At 38.1% G+C, this 21933-nt stretch overlaps 1 protein-coding gene across 1 annotated transcript in view; it reads right to left on the bottom strand.

The window, feature by feature from the left end:
* Positions 1-254: 254 nt before the first annotated feature.
* LOC119731885 overlaps positions 255-21933 on the bottom strand; it is a 22510-nt gene continuing 831 nt past the window's right edge. Inside the window, exons 2-14 of the mRNA XM_038205169.1 lie at positions 21792-21930; positions 18890-18956; positions 16768-16845; positions 16223-16339; positions 15223-15288; positions 14506-14587; positions 12070-13509; positions 11625-11789; positions 8038-8071; positions 5061-5160; positions 3352-3475; positions 2549-2617; positions 255-2271 (exon numbers count right to left, since the gene is read on the bottom strand). Of these exons, the coding sequence (XP_038061097.1) occupies positions 2171-2271; positions 2549-2617; positions 3352-3475; positions 5061-5160; positions 8038-8071; positions 11625-11789; positions 12070-13509; positions 14506-14587; positions 15223-15288; positions 16223-16339; positions 16768-16845; positions 18890-18956; positions 21792-21930 (2582 nt within the window). The 3' untranslated portion in view covers positions 255-2170. The remainder of the gene's footprint in view (positions 2272-2548; positions 2618-3351; positions 3476-5060; positions 5161-8037; positions 8072-11624; positions 11790-12069; positions 13510-14505; positions 14588-15222; positions 15289-16222; positions 16340-16767; positions 16846-18889; positions 18957-21791; positions 21931-21933) is intronic.

The following is a 21933-nucleotide window of genomic DNA, read 5'->3' as shown; positions in this document are numbered from 1 at the left end:
ATAAATGTTCCTCCAAACTGGCAATATGCCATGGATTGCTTGTATAGCTACGATCACAGTGTCATGCAGCACGTTTGACATTTTTGGTAACTACATGTACATGTACTGTGTAAGCAGTTGTGGTGTATGGCTGGATAGTTTCAAACATCAGGAGTCTTTGCATGTAGATGCATAGATTTACACAAATGCCATATTAAGTGTTAGAGATAATTTCTTCAAACTTCAGGACAGAAAAGTTAGACAAATTAAATTTCTTTTTTAAACCCCACCTGATTGTACTTGAAAAAACCTTGTGGGCCTACACTGCCACCATGGAGTATACCGCAAAGTTACATTTGGCAAGTGTTTATTTAAGCTAGGTCTGGAGCTACATGTACCTTGAAAGATAAAATCAAATGCTTGTTTTATTTAAAAAATAAATAACAATATAAATGGGTTCTGGCATTGGGAATAACCTGCGTTGATCTATGGGCATATCGAAATGTTCACAGTGTCATGTAACAACATCAGATAAGCATGAGCCCGCTAAGACATAGCTTTTATATCTCAAACATATTCATTCATGAGAGCCAAATTCTAACTGGTCAATTCACCATCACTTGGCCAGCGGCCAATGAGGTATAGTAAACCAAAAATATCATGATTTATTTTGGGTGAACTAGGTTATCAACTTGTTTGACAACTTCTATTACCTCACAGAGATAATATTGACTGTCATCCCTCAAACCATATAATGTTTGTAAACTGCAGTTTATTCAAATGGAAAAGGCTTATGGTAAAATACATGGACCAAAAGAGAATACTACTATTTCATTCATACATATCATTATCTTATGCCATGTTTAACAGATTCTTCAGGTTTTTTTTCTAAATGGCAGTCCATTTAGTAAAAGTCTTTATTCACTACAACAATGTTCACCTGCATAAGAAGAAAAAACACAATTTCTGCTTCTTTTGTTCATATTATATCACTAGAAAATATTTACATTCTGCCGTTATTTCTCAAATTGGGGGGGGGGGTGCTTTAGCTGTTTTATGCCGAAAAAGCCGCCCAAATATTTAAATTCCATGGAAAGTACATATTGTCATACATTAATTGTTACTACATCTGGTGTTACCCAGATACATGCAATTCTATTTTGTGGGTTACATCTATATAAATTGTTCTGTCACAGTATATGTCTGTCATCTGTGTAGGCACTAAATACTAAGAACAAGGATGGACCTTAACAAAATAGGTCTAAGCTTTGATATAAACTGGCTATATTTTACAAAACTACATGCAAATATATTCAGTGGAATTTAAATCTCAGCAAATATCGCCAACTGATTAACACATTACAACCTGTACCGCCCGAAAACACCCACACACTCTATGGTTTATGGATTCTTTAGGGAATAAATGCAATGTTATGCAATGTACATGTAGTACAATGTACATGTGCTAATGTTAAGTAAGTATACTAACAAATGTAATGAGCCAGCAGAATCCACATTACATACAATTATGAACAGCAAACTCACGGTGTCTGGTCCAGTCAAAGTTCCATCGCTTTTACCTACATTCTCAGATCATTCTGCATACACTGAAAAATGTCAACCAAAATATCTTAAATATAAAAAGTCATTTTCAAAATACAGTTAAAGATTACTTCTCAATTTAAAACCTCTAAATATTCTACCTTATGTTGTTTTTCTTTATAACAGATAACAAAACATTTCTTGGATACAATAGAAAAATCAAACAGCTTTTTTGTACATGAACCATGTAATTATTTGATTACATACCGGGCACATTGTCACAAACATAAGACGTAGTTTGATAACAAAAAGTCATTTATACCCAAATTACTGTAGCCAATATAGTTTGATTAGTTTGCAAGAGTATCCAATAGACGCCTTGCATGGTGCCCCCTCACTGAGGGCAGGTTTTGTCATGTCATTCAGAGACACAATGCATCTACTCATGCATACAACAGAGGAACAAGACCTGCCCACAGATGCAAGGGGCCTATAGAACTTGTAAATACCAGCACCCAACATTTACATGTACACACAGCTGAATGAACTGAGTGAACTTACAACCTGAAATTGAAATATAGCACAATACAAAAGGCACTTTAGATAGAACCCTTCCTTGCATGAGAGATCTCATGATCTATCTCCAGTTTTACAGCTGGACTGGTGCTGTGGTATTGTTTGTGTCTGCCTTGATCCAGCTACTGGGTGGTGGGGGTGGAGACTTCGGCTTTGGCACACGTTTTGGAAAACCTTGAAAAACAAATGCACAGAGAGACAATTATTGTAACCAAAGAAAGCTCTCATAAATAAAACAAAAATTAAGAACAAACAAAAAAATATTTGGGGGGGGGGGGGAATACGTGTGATCTTTGAAAAGTAGAAGTTACAGATGCTCTCACTGCTTTGGAACAACTTAGTACAGTTGTTTAAATTTCAAATCTTTGACTAACTTGTTGTCAAAGGCCACTTTAAATAATAAATACTTGAAAACAGAGAGATACAATGTGATATCTGCCCTGATACTCACTGATATCACACTTGTGGAACATGCTTGGTTCTTCCTTGTAAGTTGGTTCATACTCTCGGAGTGTTTTTTCTGCAAGAAAAAATCATCAAAACATGAGCAGTTAAAAAGTCTAGGCTGATGGAATTGTACCAGTAAACAATGCCATAGAATGAGTTTTCCTTCACGTTGTACGTTGTTAAGTTCAATTACGAACAAGTCAACGTACACACACACAAATGAAACTGTCATGAATTCACCTTTGAAACAACTGCTTGGTACATATTCTCAATTGAGCTTTAGAACAAACTCAGCAATTTGTGTTTAATGTAAACATTTCTTAGGAAAGAAAATGACATCTGATTTGAAATTTAAGAAATGGATAGCATTCATTTTGAGTGTTCTGTATGTAAGATAAAATCACATAACGCATTCAAAATAAAAATAAAACAAGCACATAAGTCATGTCTTGATTTACACCTAACTATTGGTTTGATGACCAGCAACTTGATGCCTCACATCAGAAAACCTAGTATGCTGGTTAAGAATGGCACACTGCAGTACATGAACACCGTATCTCTTGAATACGAGAGAACAAAAGCGTTTACACTAATACTTCTTATTCTTTACCTCAGGATATCATCATGACATCACACTTGTCTGATCTCATATCTTTAGACCAGGGTTGATGTTTTTTTCAGGTTTTAAGTTTACGTTGTACCATTTTGAAGAAAAATGGCAAAACAAAAATTAATGAAAAGAGTCAAACAAACTCCAAAGGGGCAGAGCGTCTGCATGCCTACTATTTAATAGTCAGACATTCATACTTATAATTTCATTGAGGTCCGATGCAATGCCAGCTTGAGGACTACTTGACCCACGTAAGGTTGAGGGAGGAGAGGATCTGCTGCCGGTTGGTGCAGGTGCATTCCTGGTGACCGCATCTCCAATCTGATCGGAAATAAAATCAAACACAGGAGTGATTGATTGGCATGTAGTAAAAATAAATATAGCCACTTGGTTATTTCTGCTACTTTTTACACTCATCAATGCAGATGATTATTAAAAAGAAATGATGAGAATTAAAAATGCACTGGCTTTCATTTGTAGCAATTACTGTCAGAGTTTATTACTTCATGATATGTAGCTCCATTATTATGTCAGTGGGAGCATTTTGGACCTGATAGGAATTCCATTCTTAGAAACCAGACTGTGCAGACAATTTGTGGATGCATGTAATGGATGATGAATAAATGGGCCTCAATGTTATTCAAATTTGTAACTACCATATTCTCAATTGATAAAATTGGTTTGTTTTTGGGGTTTTTTTTGCAAATAACCGATATTGAAATGAATTGGAAAAGAAGTTAAATTAAGGAGAAGGAAGCCAATAATGATATCCATTATTATTGATGTCAGGCTTCCAGTGGTATATATATTATAAATCAACATATTTTAGACTTTCATAAAAAGTACCCGCCCCATTTGCCACCAGGCCAAAGGCAGCTGAGAGGCTTAATGAACACATGCCCTGGAACACAGGAGCGAGTGGCATAACCAATTTTTAGTCATGAAAACTGGACAAACAGTAAGGATGCAACGCATATACTGTGGTAATGCTTTAGTTGTTATCCAACTTCATGTGAAAGCAGCAAGAAAATGCATGCATCTTAGAATAGTGTGATACGCACAGTGAAATATGGACCCTGCAACAGTCAATATCACATTGTTCTTTCCATTGATCAACCAATCAGGATTGTGGATTCAAGTTTGCTTAAAGATCAATTAAAAGCATGACTATCAAACTTATTGCTGAATTTGATCGACACCGTCTCAGTATTCCAAATTAGTATCACAGCATTGGCAGTCCAATGTTTTTCTTTTGCTTCTGTCTCAGGCCTTCTATGTGCACAATGTTATACTCTAAATGGTTTGCAAAAAGTACTGCAAGAGCTATAATTGCTGACAATGAGATACTTTCCCTGGTATTAAAATAGTAGGAAATGAAACTGTTTGATGATGAGTAGCATTCATCTGGTTGCTGCTGCTACAGGACAGAAATGAATTGGTAATGCCAACATAGCATGTACATATCCCTAGAAATGGTACAAATGACAAGACCATACAGTACCCTGCCCAGAATGTGTAGTGAAGAATAGGCCTTGATGATAGGTTTGATCTATGGGTACACATGTAAATACATTGTTCTGAGGTCCAATACTCTTCCAATTCAAATGAGTGTGTCCATACTGACCTTCTGTATAGTGTTCATTCCATATTTAGCGAAGCACCGAGGCCAATCAAGGTTTTTGGAGATGTATAGAGGTGTGTGCTTTTGTTCAACAGTGATACGCATGAGTAGACCTCTTGTGCATTCATTATTACTGAATTAACACAAAAAGCACACCTCCAAGATGGCAGCTGAATGCAATCCATCTATTCTGCTTTGTCCACTTTGCTCTAACCCCAAAAAACGTCTGAAATATGTCACATGACGTATTATATTAAATAGTAGAAATAATGGTTTAAGAAATACCTTTGTAAGGATGCCCTTTGTATTCGAAGCAAGTTTTTCTTTATGTGTTGCAAGCTTGTCTCTTTGGTTGGCAAGGAACTGGGCAAACTTTGGCTTGGAACTGTACAAGAAACAAAGGAAAAATAAACATATAAGCTCATCAATTTAATGGTTCTGCTTAACAGTTAACAGAAAAACTGTGAAACTTTGTCAAAAAATTTGCCAACCTACAATGTAAGCGTATTTCATGCCGTGTGCACATAGAGATTTCTATAATGACATCTCAAACTTTAGCATTTTTTTTTTCCACGAGGTTAGTGTGCCTTTTAAGTGCTTTACTTGCAGTCTCCATGAAACACACAGAAGCTGAGCAGCATATTGTGTGCTTAGAGAGCCAGGGAATTGGGCTATGGTAATGAACACAATTAAAATCAAAACAAGATTTGGTTTATTGCTATTTATATACAAAGTATACAATAGAAATTGCTGTGGTTCTTGTGCTTACAAAACATTAAAATACACTAATAAATATTATTAAACATTAAAAAAATGCACCAGGATTTGTATTTAAAACATTAAATTGCCACGAAGAAGAACAATTTTAAAATGACACTCAGAGTGATTCAAATTGAAAGGTATTTAAACATATGAAGAATATCAAGTGAGTGATCTCATTGAAGCTGTCAGGTTACTTCATTTCATTCAGTCCCCTGATTGCAGTAGGATACAAATTTCTCCTGAATCTTTCTGTATTGCATTTGATTACTCGGTAACGCTTCCCTGATCTCAACAAATCACAAAACTCATTAGCCAGATGAAATTCATCATTGATAATAGCACCCCCTCTCTTCTTTAATCTGGTGTTATAAATTTCTGAAACTGACGGGAGATCTCTACAAACAATATATGTAGTCGACTCTCTCCAGTGCCTGCCGGTTAGCCATGGCAGTCCTGCCATACCACACAGTGATAGCCTGTGTTAACACTCTTCCCACTATCGCAGGATCAAACTTGACATTAAACAGATCATTAGGGAGGTGGAAACTATTGCGACGTTGACGGTAAAACATCCTTTGTTGTGCTTTCCTAATGCAGTGCTCAACGTTGGCATCCCAACTTAAATAATTTGATAAATGAATGCCAATTTAAAAAATAATTTTAAAATTTGAAATTTCTACATCGGTCCCATGGATAACAAGTGGAGAAATTTCATTCTGACTTGAAAGGAAATTGACTATGATATCCTTAGTCTTTGTAACATTGAGGTTCAAATTACCAGAGCACCACTGCGTTTAGGGCTGAGTTTGATTGCAGTAATTATGTTTGTTGTTACCTTTAATGAGTCCAACAACAGTTGTATCATCTGCATATTTTACAATTGTACAGTCATCAAATGAAGAAACACAATCGTAGGTGGACAAAGAATATAACAATGGTGATAGCACACACCCATGAGGAGCACCAGTACTCATGACAATTGAGTTGGAAACCAAGGAGTTCACTCCAAGTACTACTTGACTGCAATCAGGAAGAAAATTATAGATCCAACTACAAAAGGATGAGTTTAATAACAAGAGCAGTGAGCTTATTATACAATTCAGATGGAGATATTGTATTGAATGCAGAACTGAAATCAATAAAGAGAAGTCTAGCGTATGTTGAGGATCTACTGTCTAAATGTTCAAGCAGATAATGCAATACAATGATAATGCATCAACAATAGACCGGTTGGCACGGTATGCAAGCTGCAAAGGATTTAAAGCTTATGGAAGTGCAGGCTTCAGATGATTCCAAAATATAAGCCCCGGTGATTTCATTACTTGAGAAGTGAGCACAACTGGCTGATAATCATTCAAACTGATAACATGATACTGTTTAGGTACTAAGGTGAGATCTGACGCAATTTTATGACCAATTAAATATTGATCTATATATATAAGAGCAAGTTTTACTCGGCCTCCGAGAAATGTCTGCTCCTGAAAGGATCCGAGACCGCAGGCTCCCGCGATGCCAAAATCGCGCCACGTCTGTGGAAAAATGTGGAGGGTGTCTTCCGCCAGTTCAGAGACTTCAGGTCATCCTTATTTTCGCGTGCGGACGGGCGATCAGTTTCGTCGATTTTTCGTAGCTTTTAACAGGAATGGCCGTGGTGTGTGCTTTCACATTGATTGCCTGGCGGCCGTCTGTGTTGCCTTTTCTACGAGTCAAGGCTGTGCATGGTCAGCGGCTTGAACTTAGGGGCTCAGTTTACGTATTCTACTATCCCCGCTGTTGAATAGCGTTAACCAAACAGTAGTATGGGGTAACCTTGGAAAAATATATTTTGTCCATGTTTGCTAGGCTATGCTTTGCATGCGCCCGTGACCAAGCACAGTGAATAGAAGGGCCACAAATTGTTATTTTCATGTGGTTCCAGTTTATTTCGATAGGGGGGCTACTTTAAATATACAAATGTAGCTCATTTCTTGGGATTTCATTTTTAACACCAGTCACTCTTCCAAAACCAATCTTCCCAGATATTACACTTCCCAACAAAGCTTGGAAGCGACTTTCTGAAGCTTTGAATTAAATTTGAATTACTGTTAGTTTACATGATATTGATAATCTCTTTGCCCAATCAGCTAATAGGGCTATTTATTTCTTATTTTCTATCTCTTTCATTTCTATAACTGCACGTCTTCTCAACTAAATCCCCCATGTACATTACTCCCCACATTTTCAACCCCGACACAAATACGCCCTACCCGATCATGATTGGGTAAATCAGCTTGTATAAAATAAATGGAAGTTCATGAGCACACGGCACACTATCAGAGTAGTGATATAAAGACCAAAAAAGGGTGGTACATTTGACACAAAACTAGCGCAATAGAGTGATGAAACTCCTCTAGCAACAGCACTTAATCATTTTCTCTTTTTGCAATATTGTGAACCTTGACAAGGAGAGATAACATTAAATTTCTACTGCTTAAAAATTCACAAGATGTATGTCAATTACCTTGATCCAGCTCCAGATTCATCTCCCTCCACACCTACAAACAATATCCACAAATCATATTAATGAAACAAGACAATACTACATTATTGAGTTCTTCAGTGACTGAAAACAAATTACAAACTTGACTAGACATTCATGTTTGTCGAGTTACAAATGCAGGGTGATCAGGCAGACAACTGTTTCATTAGACACTGCCGAGTTAAGATGTGAACAATATTTTTTATGTCAAAACAAAAAATGGATCACAAAATCAGCCTTTTTTCAGTAGAACCAGTTGTTTTAGTTTGAGGAAAAAAACCTTGCAAAGTCATTTAATATATTAAAATATCCTACATTGTCTTTCTGTCTGATGTCTGTCACGGAAGTGGCGGTCACACAACCGGAAGACAAGTGTGAGGGCACACATGATGTCTGATGTAAAATTCATCAGGAGTATGCTAGGTGCATAATGTCTGATATAAGATGCATCCAGTACATGTATGTCCAGTGCTGAAATGGTATATATATGACCCCCCATTAGACCATCTTTGAAATCACAGTTTGGGACGTGAAAAAACATTTATTCCTTTTGCTTTGCCTTTTTGGCAAATATCTTTCTTTCAGACTTTCAATACTTAAATATCACAGCATTATCTCTACCAAAACACTCCAAAATGTATCGCCATTACTCAAAACATAACGTTCATGATAAGAAAACAGGTCCCCCAAGTGTACGTCGATCGTACGATATGGATAATGCATTTCGAAACATGACTGTGTTACGTCAATTGAGGGCGCACTGTCAGCAGCGTTATAAGACAATGAATCATGGAGGTAGTTTCATTGATAAATCTGTCAAGTTTTCTCTCAAAATAGTTGATTTTCCCACTTCCTATTTTCAATAGCAGGTGCTCATTGCAAAGGTAGGCTCTCTGTAGCTGATGTGTTTCACGTGATAATGAATAATTCCGAAATTTTGTGGGATTTATCAGACAAAGACAATAAAAAAATGTCTGTCTGGTCAGACATGTCAAATGAGAGTATCAAGTCACCCCGGTCCCCTGGCAGATTTGCCCTAGATTTTCGGTATTTACTTAGTACATCTTTATTTCTTTTTTACACCGACAATTTTTTAACCTGCAAACAATACAAACTTTATGACTGCACCCAGCTAGCAGGTGCCGTGCGAAGGGCGGCATCCCGGTAGTTTGGTGAAAATTTAGACGACTGGTTTTTAAAAGTAAGAAAAGCGAACACTTTAAATCAACCATCATGGAAAACAAAGGCGGGGGAAAAAAATTAAAAAGGTTCTGCCAGCAAACAGAAAATTATTCCAAAGTCTTTTCTTTCCCAGAATGGGGAATTCGTTGATGATCTCAAGGACATTGCTGATACATTTAATGAACACTGTCAACAATCGGAACATGTATGGCCAGTAATGCACCTCCATGTGAGCTCTTGAAGAGGACAACAATATCAACTCTTGTGTTACACATTCACTTGATGAAAAATGCTTACTGCCTGATATTGCAGAAGACTTTGTTCAAAAGCAAATATCATCAATGTCGGTCGGAAAAGCAACAGGTCTGGATGGAATAAGTGTGAAAATGATTAGAATAGCGTTTCCGTACATAGACCAAATCCTTGACATACAATGTACATCTTTAGCCTCTCGATGTGAACAATATACATGTATACCCTAGAGAGTGGTAACACGCCTTGGTTACACCTATTCACGAGTGTGGGGACAAATGTAATACGACTAAACTATCAGCCTATCAATACTGCCTTTTATCTCAAGATTCTAGGAAGATAGAAACACTCTGCAGTCTATTCATACCTTGATGATTTATCTGATTCCTTGTTGTCAGTCAGTGTTTAGGCCCTTACACTGAACAAACTACCTTGCATGATTTAACGAACAAATGTTTTCAGGCTATGGAGCGTGGGGAAATGACAGGCACTGTGTTCATAGATTTAAGTAAGGCATTTGACTCTGTTAATCACACAAATCTCCTAGACAAATTGAAAGGGTTAATATGTCAACCTCTGTTATCAACTGGTTAGTGTCATATCTAAGTGAACGTAGTCGATCTGTGAATATTTAGGGCAACATATCTAAAGCCATACCACCTAACAACGGCCACAGGGATCAATTTTAGGTTCACTGTTATTTATTATTTATACAAGTGACCTACCGCTTTGTATCCCTAAGAATGTAATTTGTACATTTATGCTGACGACTCAACATTAACGTGTAGTTCTACATGTGTTGATGAGATAGAGATCAACTTGAATACAGCCCTAGCTAGAATTTACGATTGGTGTGTCAGAAACAAACTTACAATAAATGCCAACAAAAACAAATCTTATTGGAACTAAAATAAAAGTCTGCAGTGCTGACCTTAATGTCAGTATTGCTGGTAGTCCAGTTGTAAAGGTGAACTCTTGTAAACAAATGTTTGGGTTTTATTGATGAACCTGTAAGTTGGGGCCCACACGTTGAATATGTGAAGACAACCGTTGCCTCTAAACTGGGTATGCAAAATAGAGTCCACGACTATGTTCCCCAAAGCAGCCTGTACTCTCTTTTTGTTATCTTAGTTTATGCCATCTTTAGATTATTGTAGTACTGTATGGGGAGGACAGTACATATCTCATGACAATGTTATTGATAAATGTCTGAAAAGAGCCGCGCGGACAATCCTGAAGCGTGCTTTCTCAACTCCTTCAGCCGATATGTTTGCTAGTCTTAATTGAATGTCATTTTCTGAAAGGATTGAGTATGAAAAGGCTATTCTTGTTTACAAATGTATTAACAAAATTACTCCTTTGTATATATGACAAATATGTTCACACCACTTAATCAGATTCGTGAAATATGACAATCCACTAATAAGGCCCCAAGGAATCCTTGTGCAAAACAAGAGTATGTTATGTCTTAAGCTTTGCTGTAACTGGTACAATCATATGGAATAATTTGCATGTACAGTTGAGAACCAAGACTTCTCTAACCTCATTCAAATCTGAACTACGTAAAACATTCAGCCAGTAATATTTTTGCAAATAATTATGTGAGTATTTTTTCGCTGTCTTCACTGATTATGATACAAATCTAAATGTCTGCCGATTTACGGAGTTAACCAACTTGGTTGCCATAATAATGTACCGTTTAGAAGAAAAGTCACAGAGAATATTTGCCGAGGGGAATAATACAGAAAATGAACAATTTCAAAATGGTGATCAGGTTGTGCCCGATCACGCAACTATGAAATGTGCTTCAAATTTGCCCTTTTTGCTGATCTGTTTACCTGTTCGTGATATTATTTTTTTTTACACATCAACTTTATGAACCAAGATAGTGACGGATACCAAATCCTCTCCAGAACTGCGTATCAAGTAAAAGTATGTACATGTATCAAGTAAACTGATCATTAATAGCCTGATTGCCTATACATGTATTAAGACTTGAGAATTCTCTTGTTTCCACAGAATTCTACTTGGCAATAACAAAGCTTTATTTCACTCAAATATAACCACAATATAGCATCATCCAAGTGTTTTATCTGTCTATAACTTGCGAAGCATGGAACCATCCACATACATACCGGTGCCATCAACGTACTGATATGCTGCAGATGTCTTGATGGGAATGGATGGGGGATGCTCATCCATCCCAGAATCATCATATTCATCATCAGTGAAGGAAGCCCAGGAGGTGCTACTGCTTAACACAGACTCACGGTTCTGCCCCAAAGAGCTCTGTTCAGACACTGTTGAAACAATAAATAGTCTCAACACTATACAAATAAATGATACATTGATTTCAAATCAGCAGCATATTCACAGCAAAATATATGGTGCCTCTTGCTTCCATGCTTAATGGCATTAAGATGGTACTCACTACTCAGGATCACTGGTAGTGGTACTAACAAACTCTAAAACTTTAAGAGACAAGATGCAAGATCAACTATTTACATGAACATCTCTTCCATTGCAATAAAAAAAAGGTTAAGTGAAAATAAAGGAAACAGCTGAAAAAAGTTGGCTTACCATGTCGACTTGAAAGAATGTTTGGCTCATTGTACTCCCCTGGGGCTTTATCAAATACAGGCATTTCATCTTGACCTGTCCCTTCTGATGACCTACGACCTGGTGGACCACCAACTTGGATGACCTCATAAGCCATGGATTGTGCGCTGCCCTTCCTGTCTGTGATATCCTTACTGTTACTTGCTGTAACAGGAATAATCACTTCTGAAGCATAGGAATAATCATCCAGTATTCTGGATGATTTTTTGGGCTCTATGGGATTTCCACCATCTGCAGGATCGCTGTAGGCTAATGAATATGAAAGAGCTTGTCCAGTTCTGAGTTGTGGTCTAGATTGGGCATCTTTTAATTTTTCAATAACACTCACAGGTTGGACTGCATATGTGTATTCTGACTTGTCACTATCGGGAACAGGTTGTGGAGGTCTAGATAAGTCAACTGTTTTTCTGCGCTGAATTTGGCTTGAGGAAGATTCTGTTTTGGTGGGTGACTTTGCATCTACCTTATCTTTATGAGATTGGAGTTTAACTGATGCTACTGGCTGGATCTGATACTGAAACGCTTTGGCAACTTCTTGCTTCTCATTAGAAGTTACATCTTTTCCCAAAGGTGAAGTAATACCCACTACTTCATAAGATTGGTGTTTACTTGCATCAGATTTGCTCACTGGCTTCATGCCGGCTGGTGGTTTGGGAGGGGCAGAGGAAGGTCTACCTTTAGAGTCTCTCCTTTCCTTGCCTTTTTTGACTTCCCCTTCCTTATTATCATCTCCGTCTGGTTTGTTTCCCAGTGTAGCCTTGACTACATTCTTGGCCCGTTGGAACTGTGCTGTTCCCAAGTGCTGCACCTTCTCATGATCTTGGACTGGTTCACTCGTTGGCCTTCTTTTCAGTCCAGAGAATGGGCTTGTTCCATGAGGGCTGCCTCCACTGCCTGTGTCTTTCTTCCTCACAACAGCTGGTTTCATGGCCAGAAGTGGGCGTGATGATTGCAAACCTTTGACTGGTTTCTCTCCAATGGCAGGCTTATCACTCAGTGGAGGTTTGGAAGGAGAAATTGGCTTGTCAGAGTCAAGATCCAATGACCTTGAAGATGATATTGGAAGCACAGGTCTTGCACGGGGAGTTGGTTTTACCTGCTCCGTTGATTTTGGAGGTGTAGATCTGACTTTTGAAGGAGGTTCCTCAAATTCCTTGAAGGCAGCTAATGTGTTCTTGTAACCACTCTCAAATCTCTCTTGGGCCAAGGGGCTTTGTTTTGGAGTGAGGGCAGGACTCAATGAAGCATCTTCCTCCATTTTTCCTTCTGTCTCTGCCTTCTCTAGGGAATTAGCAGACACTGTTTGGCTGCTATCTGTATCAAGTTGTTGCTTGGTAGGTAATGATGGGGGCTTCAGGATCTTCATCCCAGTAGCTGTTGGAGATGGACTTTGTTCAGATACTAGTAAGGAAGCAACAAGCCATATAAGGGATGTTAGTAAGGCAGTTTAAGTCTATTTACTCAAAATTCAAATCCTTTCTGAGAACATAACATAAGTAATTTCAAACTGTTGATTTAAACTTCTTACTCGCTGACTCTAACTTAAAATTAAAAGAAATTGAACTTGTTGAATTGAATTTTAAAGTAATTTACTTTAATTTTACAATTAATATTAAATTATAAATGCATTAATTCGGAAATATGATGGACATTTTTTTTGCGTTTATACACTAGTAATTCACTGCCAAAGACTTGATTGTTGAGTATACAAATATTGAGTGGCTCAGCGTGGAATAGGAGGAATATTATCGTAAGGTGAAATCTGGACTTATCCTTTCACAAGGCGAAGCTGAATGAACTGGAAAAGTCCAGATTTTACCGAGCGATAATATTACTCCCATTTCACAATTTTAAGCCACTCAATATTTGCTTAAACTGACATAAAGATCCTTGTCATTTGAACTTTTATTTCAATACAAAATTGGTGGAAAATGTATTTCTCTCTTCCAAACCGCCCCTTCACAAAAATGTTTGAACCCAACGCTGTAGCACTGGCTCTTTGGAACAATACGCGCTACGCGGAACGCTGAACGCGCACACCAGCATGCATTTGTGCACAAATACCGCGTCATGGAAAAAGAATGATCCTAACTGTTCAATAGTATTTCCCATTTTTGAGCCCCGGCGTTATATAATACTTGTTAACCTCTTGCCATAGGATTTTCATGCCTCACAGCACAGGCTTACACGCATCACTGTACAGTAGCCTCCGCGCAGTAGTGGCAGGGGCGGCACTGCACAGTAGCAGCTGCCTACAGACGGCATACCTCAGCATTATCACGGCATACTGGAGCGCGGCTATAGCCGTCAGCATGAGTGAGGAGGGGTTACAACTCTTTGACAGCATCCTATAAAAACAGCTAAAACATTTTCTGGGGCATATTGACAGAGCATTACCCTTTCCTTGAATGACATGATTGACATAGTTGTGGCCATGGTCCTGTTCTTTATCTTTTTGCCGGCGTTGCTTAGGACTTAACTGAATGAAAACAGACAACAAACAAACCATTAAGTTGCAATGTAGAGCTACATTTAAACATTGAACACAATTGTGTTGTGGATATCAACTTACGTCTGATGCAAGTCAAGTCTGAGCTGAAGTTTAAACTGAGAACTAAACGCGGACTGATATTTTGTTTGAGTCTCACTGGAAAGTTGATAGCTTTTATAATATTAACAAATGATCAATTAGATTCTTTGGTAACTTGGAGATTGGTCAAGTAGATTTTGTTCCTTAGGAGTCATCTCATTAGTTAGTCTGGATAAGTTGCTGAAAACTTGACCTGCAATAGGCCCACTGTATTGAGTATCAGGAATAGTCCTATGAACAAGTTATCAACACTGTTTACAAACTGATTACTTCATTGTGGGAGGATTCCAGACAACTATCCGATTGGAGATAAACGTCTTTGCAACTTATCATGGATATTTATTGAAATGACTCATTTCGATACCCTTCATGACATTATAAGAACTAGTAAAAGGAAAATGTTTCAACGGAAACTGTTATGCACATCATTTGAGCATGGCATTTGTACGGTGTACTAAATTATGTTTAACCCATGTGGTATTTGATTGAAATGAATATGCATTGTAGTTACTGAGTTATCTCACCTTAATTTGCTGTGTTGATCTGATATCTGGGCTGAGATTACCTGCACCAGGTGGCATTCTAGGTCCCTGGGAATAGTGCACGGATAATACCTGTGGTTAGATCTTAAGGTACACATTTGTCTTGAGATTGCTAAAATTCAGTGTATTTTATTGTTTACTAATCATATTCCAAAGGGCTGGGTCACAAGAACTCAACACAGTTAGTGTCTTCCATGTACTAAGAGAACGTTGGCAAATCCCACCACCAAACTACAAGCAAATAATGCCAACAAATTATATTCCACAGCTGACAATTTCAGACAAGTGCTGCATGTAATGATACCAAGCAGGCGACAATGCTATGTGTGAAATCAGACACTTATAAGCTGCCATGTTAATGAGACATGTGCGTCTCAAGCACAGGTTTTGAAAAAAAATGTGGCATATGAATCAAGACCAGTACCCTTAACTCCTCTGAATGATGATTACACAAAAAATGTAAATTCTCAGGATATAGTTGAGTGCATGTTTATATTCTACTTGTTACTTGTTAGTGATATTTTTTCAAATTGGACTTCAGTCTCATGCATGCGTGTTGAAGTTAACAACAAAATGAGTCATACAAGACCAATACAATTTATATACAAACATGTGATGTATACAATTGGTTCCAAAAGGGAATTTTAAGCAAGATTACATGTATGTCAAGCCAAGAATACAAGACAGTGGGCTACAATCTGCTATCTTGTTTGCAACATCTTCTTACCTCACCAATCAGTGATTCCAATATTAACACACACACCATGTTTTGGATACTGAATGAGGAAGAGGATGTTGGTGCTGAAATGAAATTCATGATAATTGAATAAACAGATCCACCACTTTCTTAAGTAAGGGTACATGTACGTGTACATGAAGCTTATCTTTTGGTTTGGGATATTTTTTCTTTTGTTTTTTTGTGTGCTTGATTTACACATTTGCTTAACCAGAATGTGTTTAAAAACAGTGACAAGTAACAAACCTCATTCTGTAATTTCACATTTTCATAGAGATGACCATAGTCATGAGGGTTGGGTGCCAAACCCAATGCCTTTCTGAACAGCCAGGCCACTGCTCTGTGCACTAATTCATACTGATCCTGTTAGAAGATACAAGCAAAAATCAAAGAAAAAAGGAATTGATTTTTTTTTGATAAGGGGGAATACTACACAGAGATCCTTCACACTGAGGTTTAACCACATTTTGTCATGATATTAAGTTCCACTTCCTGGTTTGGTACCCAAATAAGTTAAATACTCTCAAAAAGTGTGTTATACAATTATGGAATTCCCAATCATTCAAGGAGCACTCCATTTACAAGTGACAAAGGACACTCCAAAAAGTTCATCCATAAAACTTCAACCATAGATTCTGAACAGTTTAAGAGATATATCTCAATAGAAATGAAATTCTATTAAATTTAAAATTAAAAAAAACCCTGAATTTGAAAATACTTTACGCCGATACAATGTTTGATCAAGTAAACTGCTGTGTTACATGTACATGTACATACATTTGAAATCTTACCCTGGTCTGAACAATGGCAGGTCTTTGCCTCCTCATTTCCATGATGATGTCATACAGACAGAAGTCCGGTCCAATTTTCTGAATTAAATTTAAAAAGAAAGATTATTATTAGGTTTTTGTGTTCAGAACACATTGATATACCTAAAAGTATATTCGTATGACAATCCTTAGTATTGTTGCTTTGTCTTCATTTGCAAATGAGTCTTGTTAATGGCTAAAGTCCTGTCAAGAAAAAAATATACAAGTGTATGGGATAGAAAACAAGAAGCAGAATAAAAAGAATTTTTAAAAACTAGAGGTCTGCGTATCTGTCTTAAAGGTTCAAACCTCGCTCCAGACTTGAAGAATAAAATGAAATTTAAATGTGAATTTAATGTACTGGTATAAGAAAAGATAGCTTGCTGAAATGAATTATCAATCGTTACCGGACTTGAGGTACCGGAAAGTCATTAACAAACAGTGGAAGCACGTCTCACGAAAAAGTACCGAGCGGTACCGGCGGCCGGCCGTGCGCGAGTACCTGGAGTGAAAGCTGTCTTCGTCAGTGACCGTACCATTAGTGCAGCTAGCTGCTGCATGCATGCCCCATATGCACTCACTTGTGTACCACACCATTTGTGGTAATAAAGGGGTGTACTTTCTTGGGAACAATAATTATCAATATTTCCGCTGTGTCAAAAAAAAAGACAACTTATAATTTTATGAAGTCCGAAACGTTTCTTTATTGGACAATCAGTCGTTCAACGTCACAATATAATTTTTTCTGAAAATGTATTCAAGAAACGCTGTAAAATGCAAAACAGGGGCTAAATCACCCCTTATGAAATTAATGGATTCGTCCATAATAATGCATGCATCGTGTTGACTGTTTTCGAAGAAAGTACGATCAAAAACTTGATTTAGTACTCGTTGGTAATCACAACAGTTTGATAAGTTTTGTTGTAAAGAAAAGACCTTTTTATTCTTAGGACAAAACAAATTAGCATCTGTTGACACAAAGCAAGATTTGCATTGCTCCAGTCAGACGACACATGGTGGGTTGCATACTCTCTCAAGTACTGCGGGAAAATGTTGTCATTCACCGGCACAGGCTGCCGGGCCATGCACTAACTTTTAGGCCGGGGACCGGAAGGGCCAGCCAGCAGCAATTCAACTTCCATATTTGTTGTAACGAGTATCGACCGTAAATGTTTTGATAAAACTTTTGTGGAAAATTTTATAGCTTTCGTAGTGTGAATGGGACTGGTCCAAGGCTTTTTGACTTTAGAATTTTGAGGCCTTTTCAAAATTGAAACCGCTGCGGTCAGTGCGGCTTATACGCCGGTGTGGCTAATACGCCGACGTAAATTTAAATTTGCAGATTTTTGCATGCTGCGGCCTATATTCTGAAAATTACGGAAGGTAATAGAGCATTGACAGTGAGGTCAGCAAAGAAACGTCACAAAGATTGGTGTCTTGCAGAGGGGACGATGGTGAGGGTGAGCGTCAGCCCCCAACCACAGAGGACAGGAAGGGGGAGGATCACACTGGTCCCTAGACAGAGAATCCTGAAAAAAACTTGGTGTGAATACTCAGACAACTGGAGATTCTAGAGTTTAGGTCTCTGTGTGAGGTATGGTGGCCGTGTCAGAGCCAGGAGGTACCGGCATAGGTTGGTTGGTTGGGAGACATTCCTAGGTTAGAACGTGAGCTCGAGTGAAAGAAGGCTGATAGGAGGTCAGGGAGCTAATAGCCTGAAGTAAAGCCGGTCACTGCAAGCAGACTAAGAACAGTGAACCCATCCCGGAACAGTCCAGGGAAAATTTGAAATTCGTCCTCTTTCTGATTTCAAGCTAGACTGCAAAAGTGACAGCCCAGAGGCTGCCATGAAATCAAATACCAAGGAACTAGTCAGAGTCTCTGCAGGTTGAGGAGTAAAGCAATGGGGTAAACTGTCCTGATCTGCAGGCTGTGTGGAGCAGTGCGAGGGCAGTGGCTGGGAATAGTCAGTCTGCATGAGTCCATGTAATCACCCAAGCACAAATTATCTCACATTTGAAAGTAGGGTAACTGTTGAAGTACCAACAGATAATGATTTTGAAAAATTCTTTGATAAGAAAACAAATATTTAATGTTAACTTACTTCTGCTTTCAGAAGAGCACGCACATAATCAATGCAGATCATTGTACCTGTGCGTCCACAACCAGCACTGAAGGAAAAAAATATATACATGTACATTAACATTAAACTTCATTTGAACCCATGAAGCAGCCAAACAATAACTTTGCCAAGGTCCCTTTATTCTGGTCAAGTTACATTTTTGTTTTTGAGTGGTTGGGCACAACCCGACCACTCTTTGGAGTTGTTACGATTAATCTGTTTCTCTTTCTTTCTTTTTTTCGGACAATACTTCTTTACGGGTTTTCTCCTAAATGGTTTATGATATGAACTTGTAACTTTCAATATATATCAACCCTCATCCCAAGCAATTTAAGGGCCAAATTTTTGAAACTAGTTTCGGCTATATATCTTTAGAACTAAATAGAGTATCGTGTTCGTTTTTGCTTGAGGTTGTAAATGATGCCTCGGGCAACATTTCTCATTCCCAGACAAAAAACTGCTTGACCTTCACTTCAGATGTTACCGGAAGTGAAATAAAAATTGAATAGAACTCGAAAGCGAAAGCTCTTTACTATAAGCAAATAATATGGAAGTGTTTGGAATGGAATAAAGGACACCAAAACAGCATTATGACTTCATCATTTGAAAGAGCGCCCTCTAGCTGTACATCATATAGGGTTTCCTTTTCTTAATTTAAAAACCATCCGTCCAAATTTAACCAAATCACCCCTCGTTATTTTTTTATCAACTACATGTACATAATTCTAACTTTGCAAGGTTTCAAAATTATGACGTCATCAGACCAGCAGTTTCTGTAGAAAGAATTTAAAAATGATCATTTTTTAAAATTCTATCATTTGATCCCTGTCTTATGACTTTGTTCGTAGCCCAAATAATGACATTCGTTACAATATGGACCTTTCGATCTTTAATGCTGTGACGTCATCAAAACGGAAGTTAGGTGTTATTAATACATACACTTAAATTTTCCATATTTCATACGTTATTTTAACTTCATAATGAACATAGTATGTGTCCTTTTGTACTAAATTAGTATTCACTTTCCCATTTTGGACTGATAAAGTCATCAAACCAGAAATAACTTGTATGTGAATATAAAATGTGTACTGAAATTTGATACTTTTTGTTTTAAACAAAATCATTGATTTTACTGGAAAGGTTAAATTTTTGTGATCCTTAATTCTGACATAAACTTATTCAAAAATTAACTGGGCTGTATCTAATGAAATACATGTAGCTGTCGGCCCAACCACTCTGCGTTTGTATCTCAACAAACGCCTTAACCTCTAGTTTGCTTTGTTTCTTACATGGAAACTCTTCCGACTTTTTTTCTTTACCATTTCAGCGTGTTCAAGAACCATTTGCAGTTTGAAACATTGCATCAATAAAACAAATCCAACACACCTGCAATCTCTTTACATGTTAGGCCAAACAAACAAAAATTTGGTCTCTGGTCAGCGTGCGCATCGATTTTGATCATGCACGTCAATTTAATTTTTTTTTTCAAATTTTCCTAGGTAGCGACAACAGCGCCCTCTATTGCCGCACTGTTTCAGATTTTCATTAGCAGCTCGACATCGTACCCACAGTGATAGATCCGGTACGAGGTTGATGTTGAACGAATGATAGTAGACCATGGGTACGAGGTAGCTGCCAGCTGATCAACAACAATGGCGGCTAGTCAAATACTACACACATTTCGAAATGATGACATGTGATGTGTGTAAAATGGGTGAAAAATCTTTAAAAGTACGTCAAAATCTAGCCTTGGTCAAGTCGCTAGTTGTTTTTTATCCGGCCGTAGTGTGGTATAATGCATGCAGTCATAATGTCTATGCGCTATGCATGCAGTACAGTGCATTAAAAATACAGCGCGAACAGCGACCTCACGCGGCCACTATTTTTATGCAAATCAGTTGGACCCAATATAGCGCCTTGGTTCAATCGTCCATGTGAGGTTTTGGAGGTGGTGCTCATTATGTTAATAGCCTTAGCTGACCTTAAATGTCGTTCTCTTATTGGTCGATCGTGCGGGGAACTTGCTTAGTAAAATGTGGCACCGTACATAATCCATACATGTACACGTACACGTTATGTGTCTCTCTGCACACGGCACCAATGCGCACAAACTGTGGTTCCTGTCACGTCCGCAAAAGGCGAATAGCTAGCTGTAAACAATTTGATGACGTCCGGATTTACCAAGGTGTGATTGGACACTCCACATATTAGCCCCGCCTACACTTATCTGTATTCGCATACGAGGTCGTGCGCTAGAAATCCAGCGCAAAATAAAGAAAAACATAAGCGTTTGCCGACGATTGAACCAAGGCGCGATATTGGGTCCAACTAATTTGCATAGAAATGGTGGCCGCATGAGGTCGCTGTTCGCACTGTATTTTTAATGCACTGCATAATGCATGGCCCTAGCGAGGATATGGTTTACGCGCCACGGCCGGGATGAATAACATTTAGCGCCTTGACCAAGGCTAGTCAAAATCGTACATGTTAGGAGCTCTGGGAAGGACACAAAGGCAAATGATGGAGGGCACCAAGGCAAATGAGGACACAAAAAAGCCAATATTACCCACCAATCCAAGCTTGAAAAAAAAACATAATCAACAAGAAAAAAATACAGTCGTGCGACTTCCAAATAGTTTGTGCTGGAGGGCAACTAACACAAATAACAGATGAAGACTTCGACTAAACGAAGATTATATTAACACATCTCAAAACAATTTTGAATATCTTTAACAACCAACTTTTCTCACAATGTTGATCAAGAGCACTGACAAAAATATATCAGGCTTGGACTGGATTCAATGTTAAAACCTTATCTTAGACATCATCTCTTCCAGTGATTGAGTTGTGACTGCTCTAGCATGCTTCTTTGTAATATACTCACCTACAGTGCATGACAACAGGGTTGTCTTCATTTGGCAAATACTCTCGGAATAGCTGGATCATGTCCATGATAGGCTGGACTGTCTTAGGCACACCATGGTCAGGCCAGGCTGTATAATGAAACTGATTCAGCACCCTCTCTT

The sequence above is a fragment of the Patiria miniata genome, unplaced genomic scaffold (assembly GCF_015706575.1).
Source record: "Patiria miniata isolate m_02_andy unplaced genomic scaffold, ASM1570657v1 HiC_scaffold_24, whole genome shotgun sequence".
Taxonomy (NCBI): domain Eukaryota; kingdom Metazoa; phylum Echinodermata; class Asteroidea; order Valvatida; family Asterinidae; genus Patiria; species Patiria miniata.
This window is presented reverse-complemented; position numbering and strand designations above follow the sequence as displayed.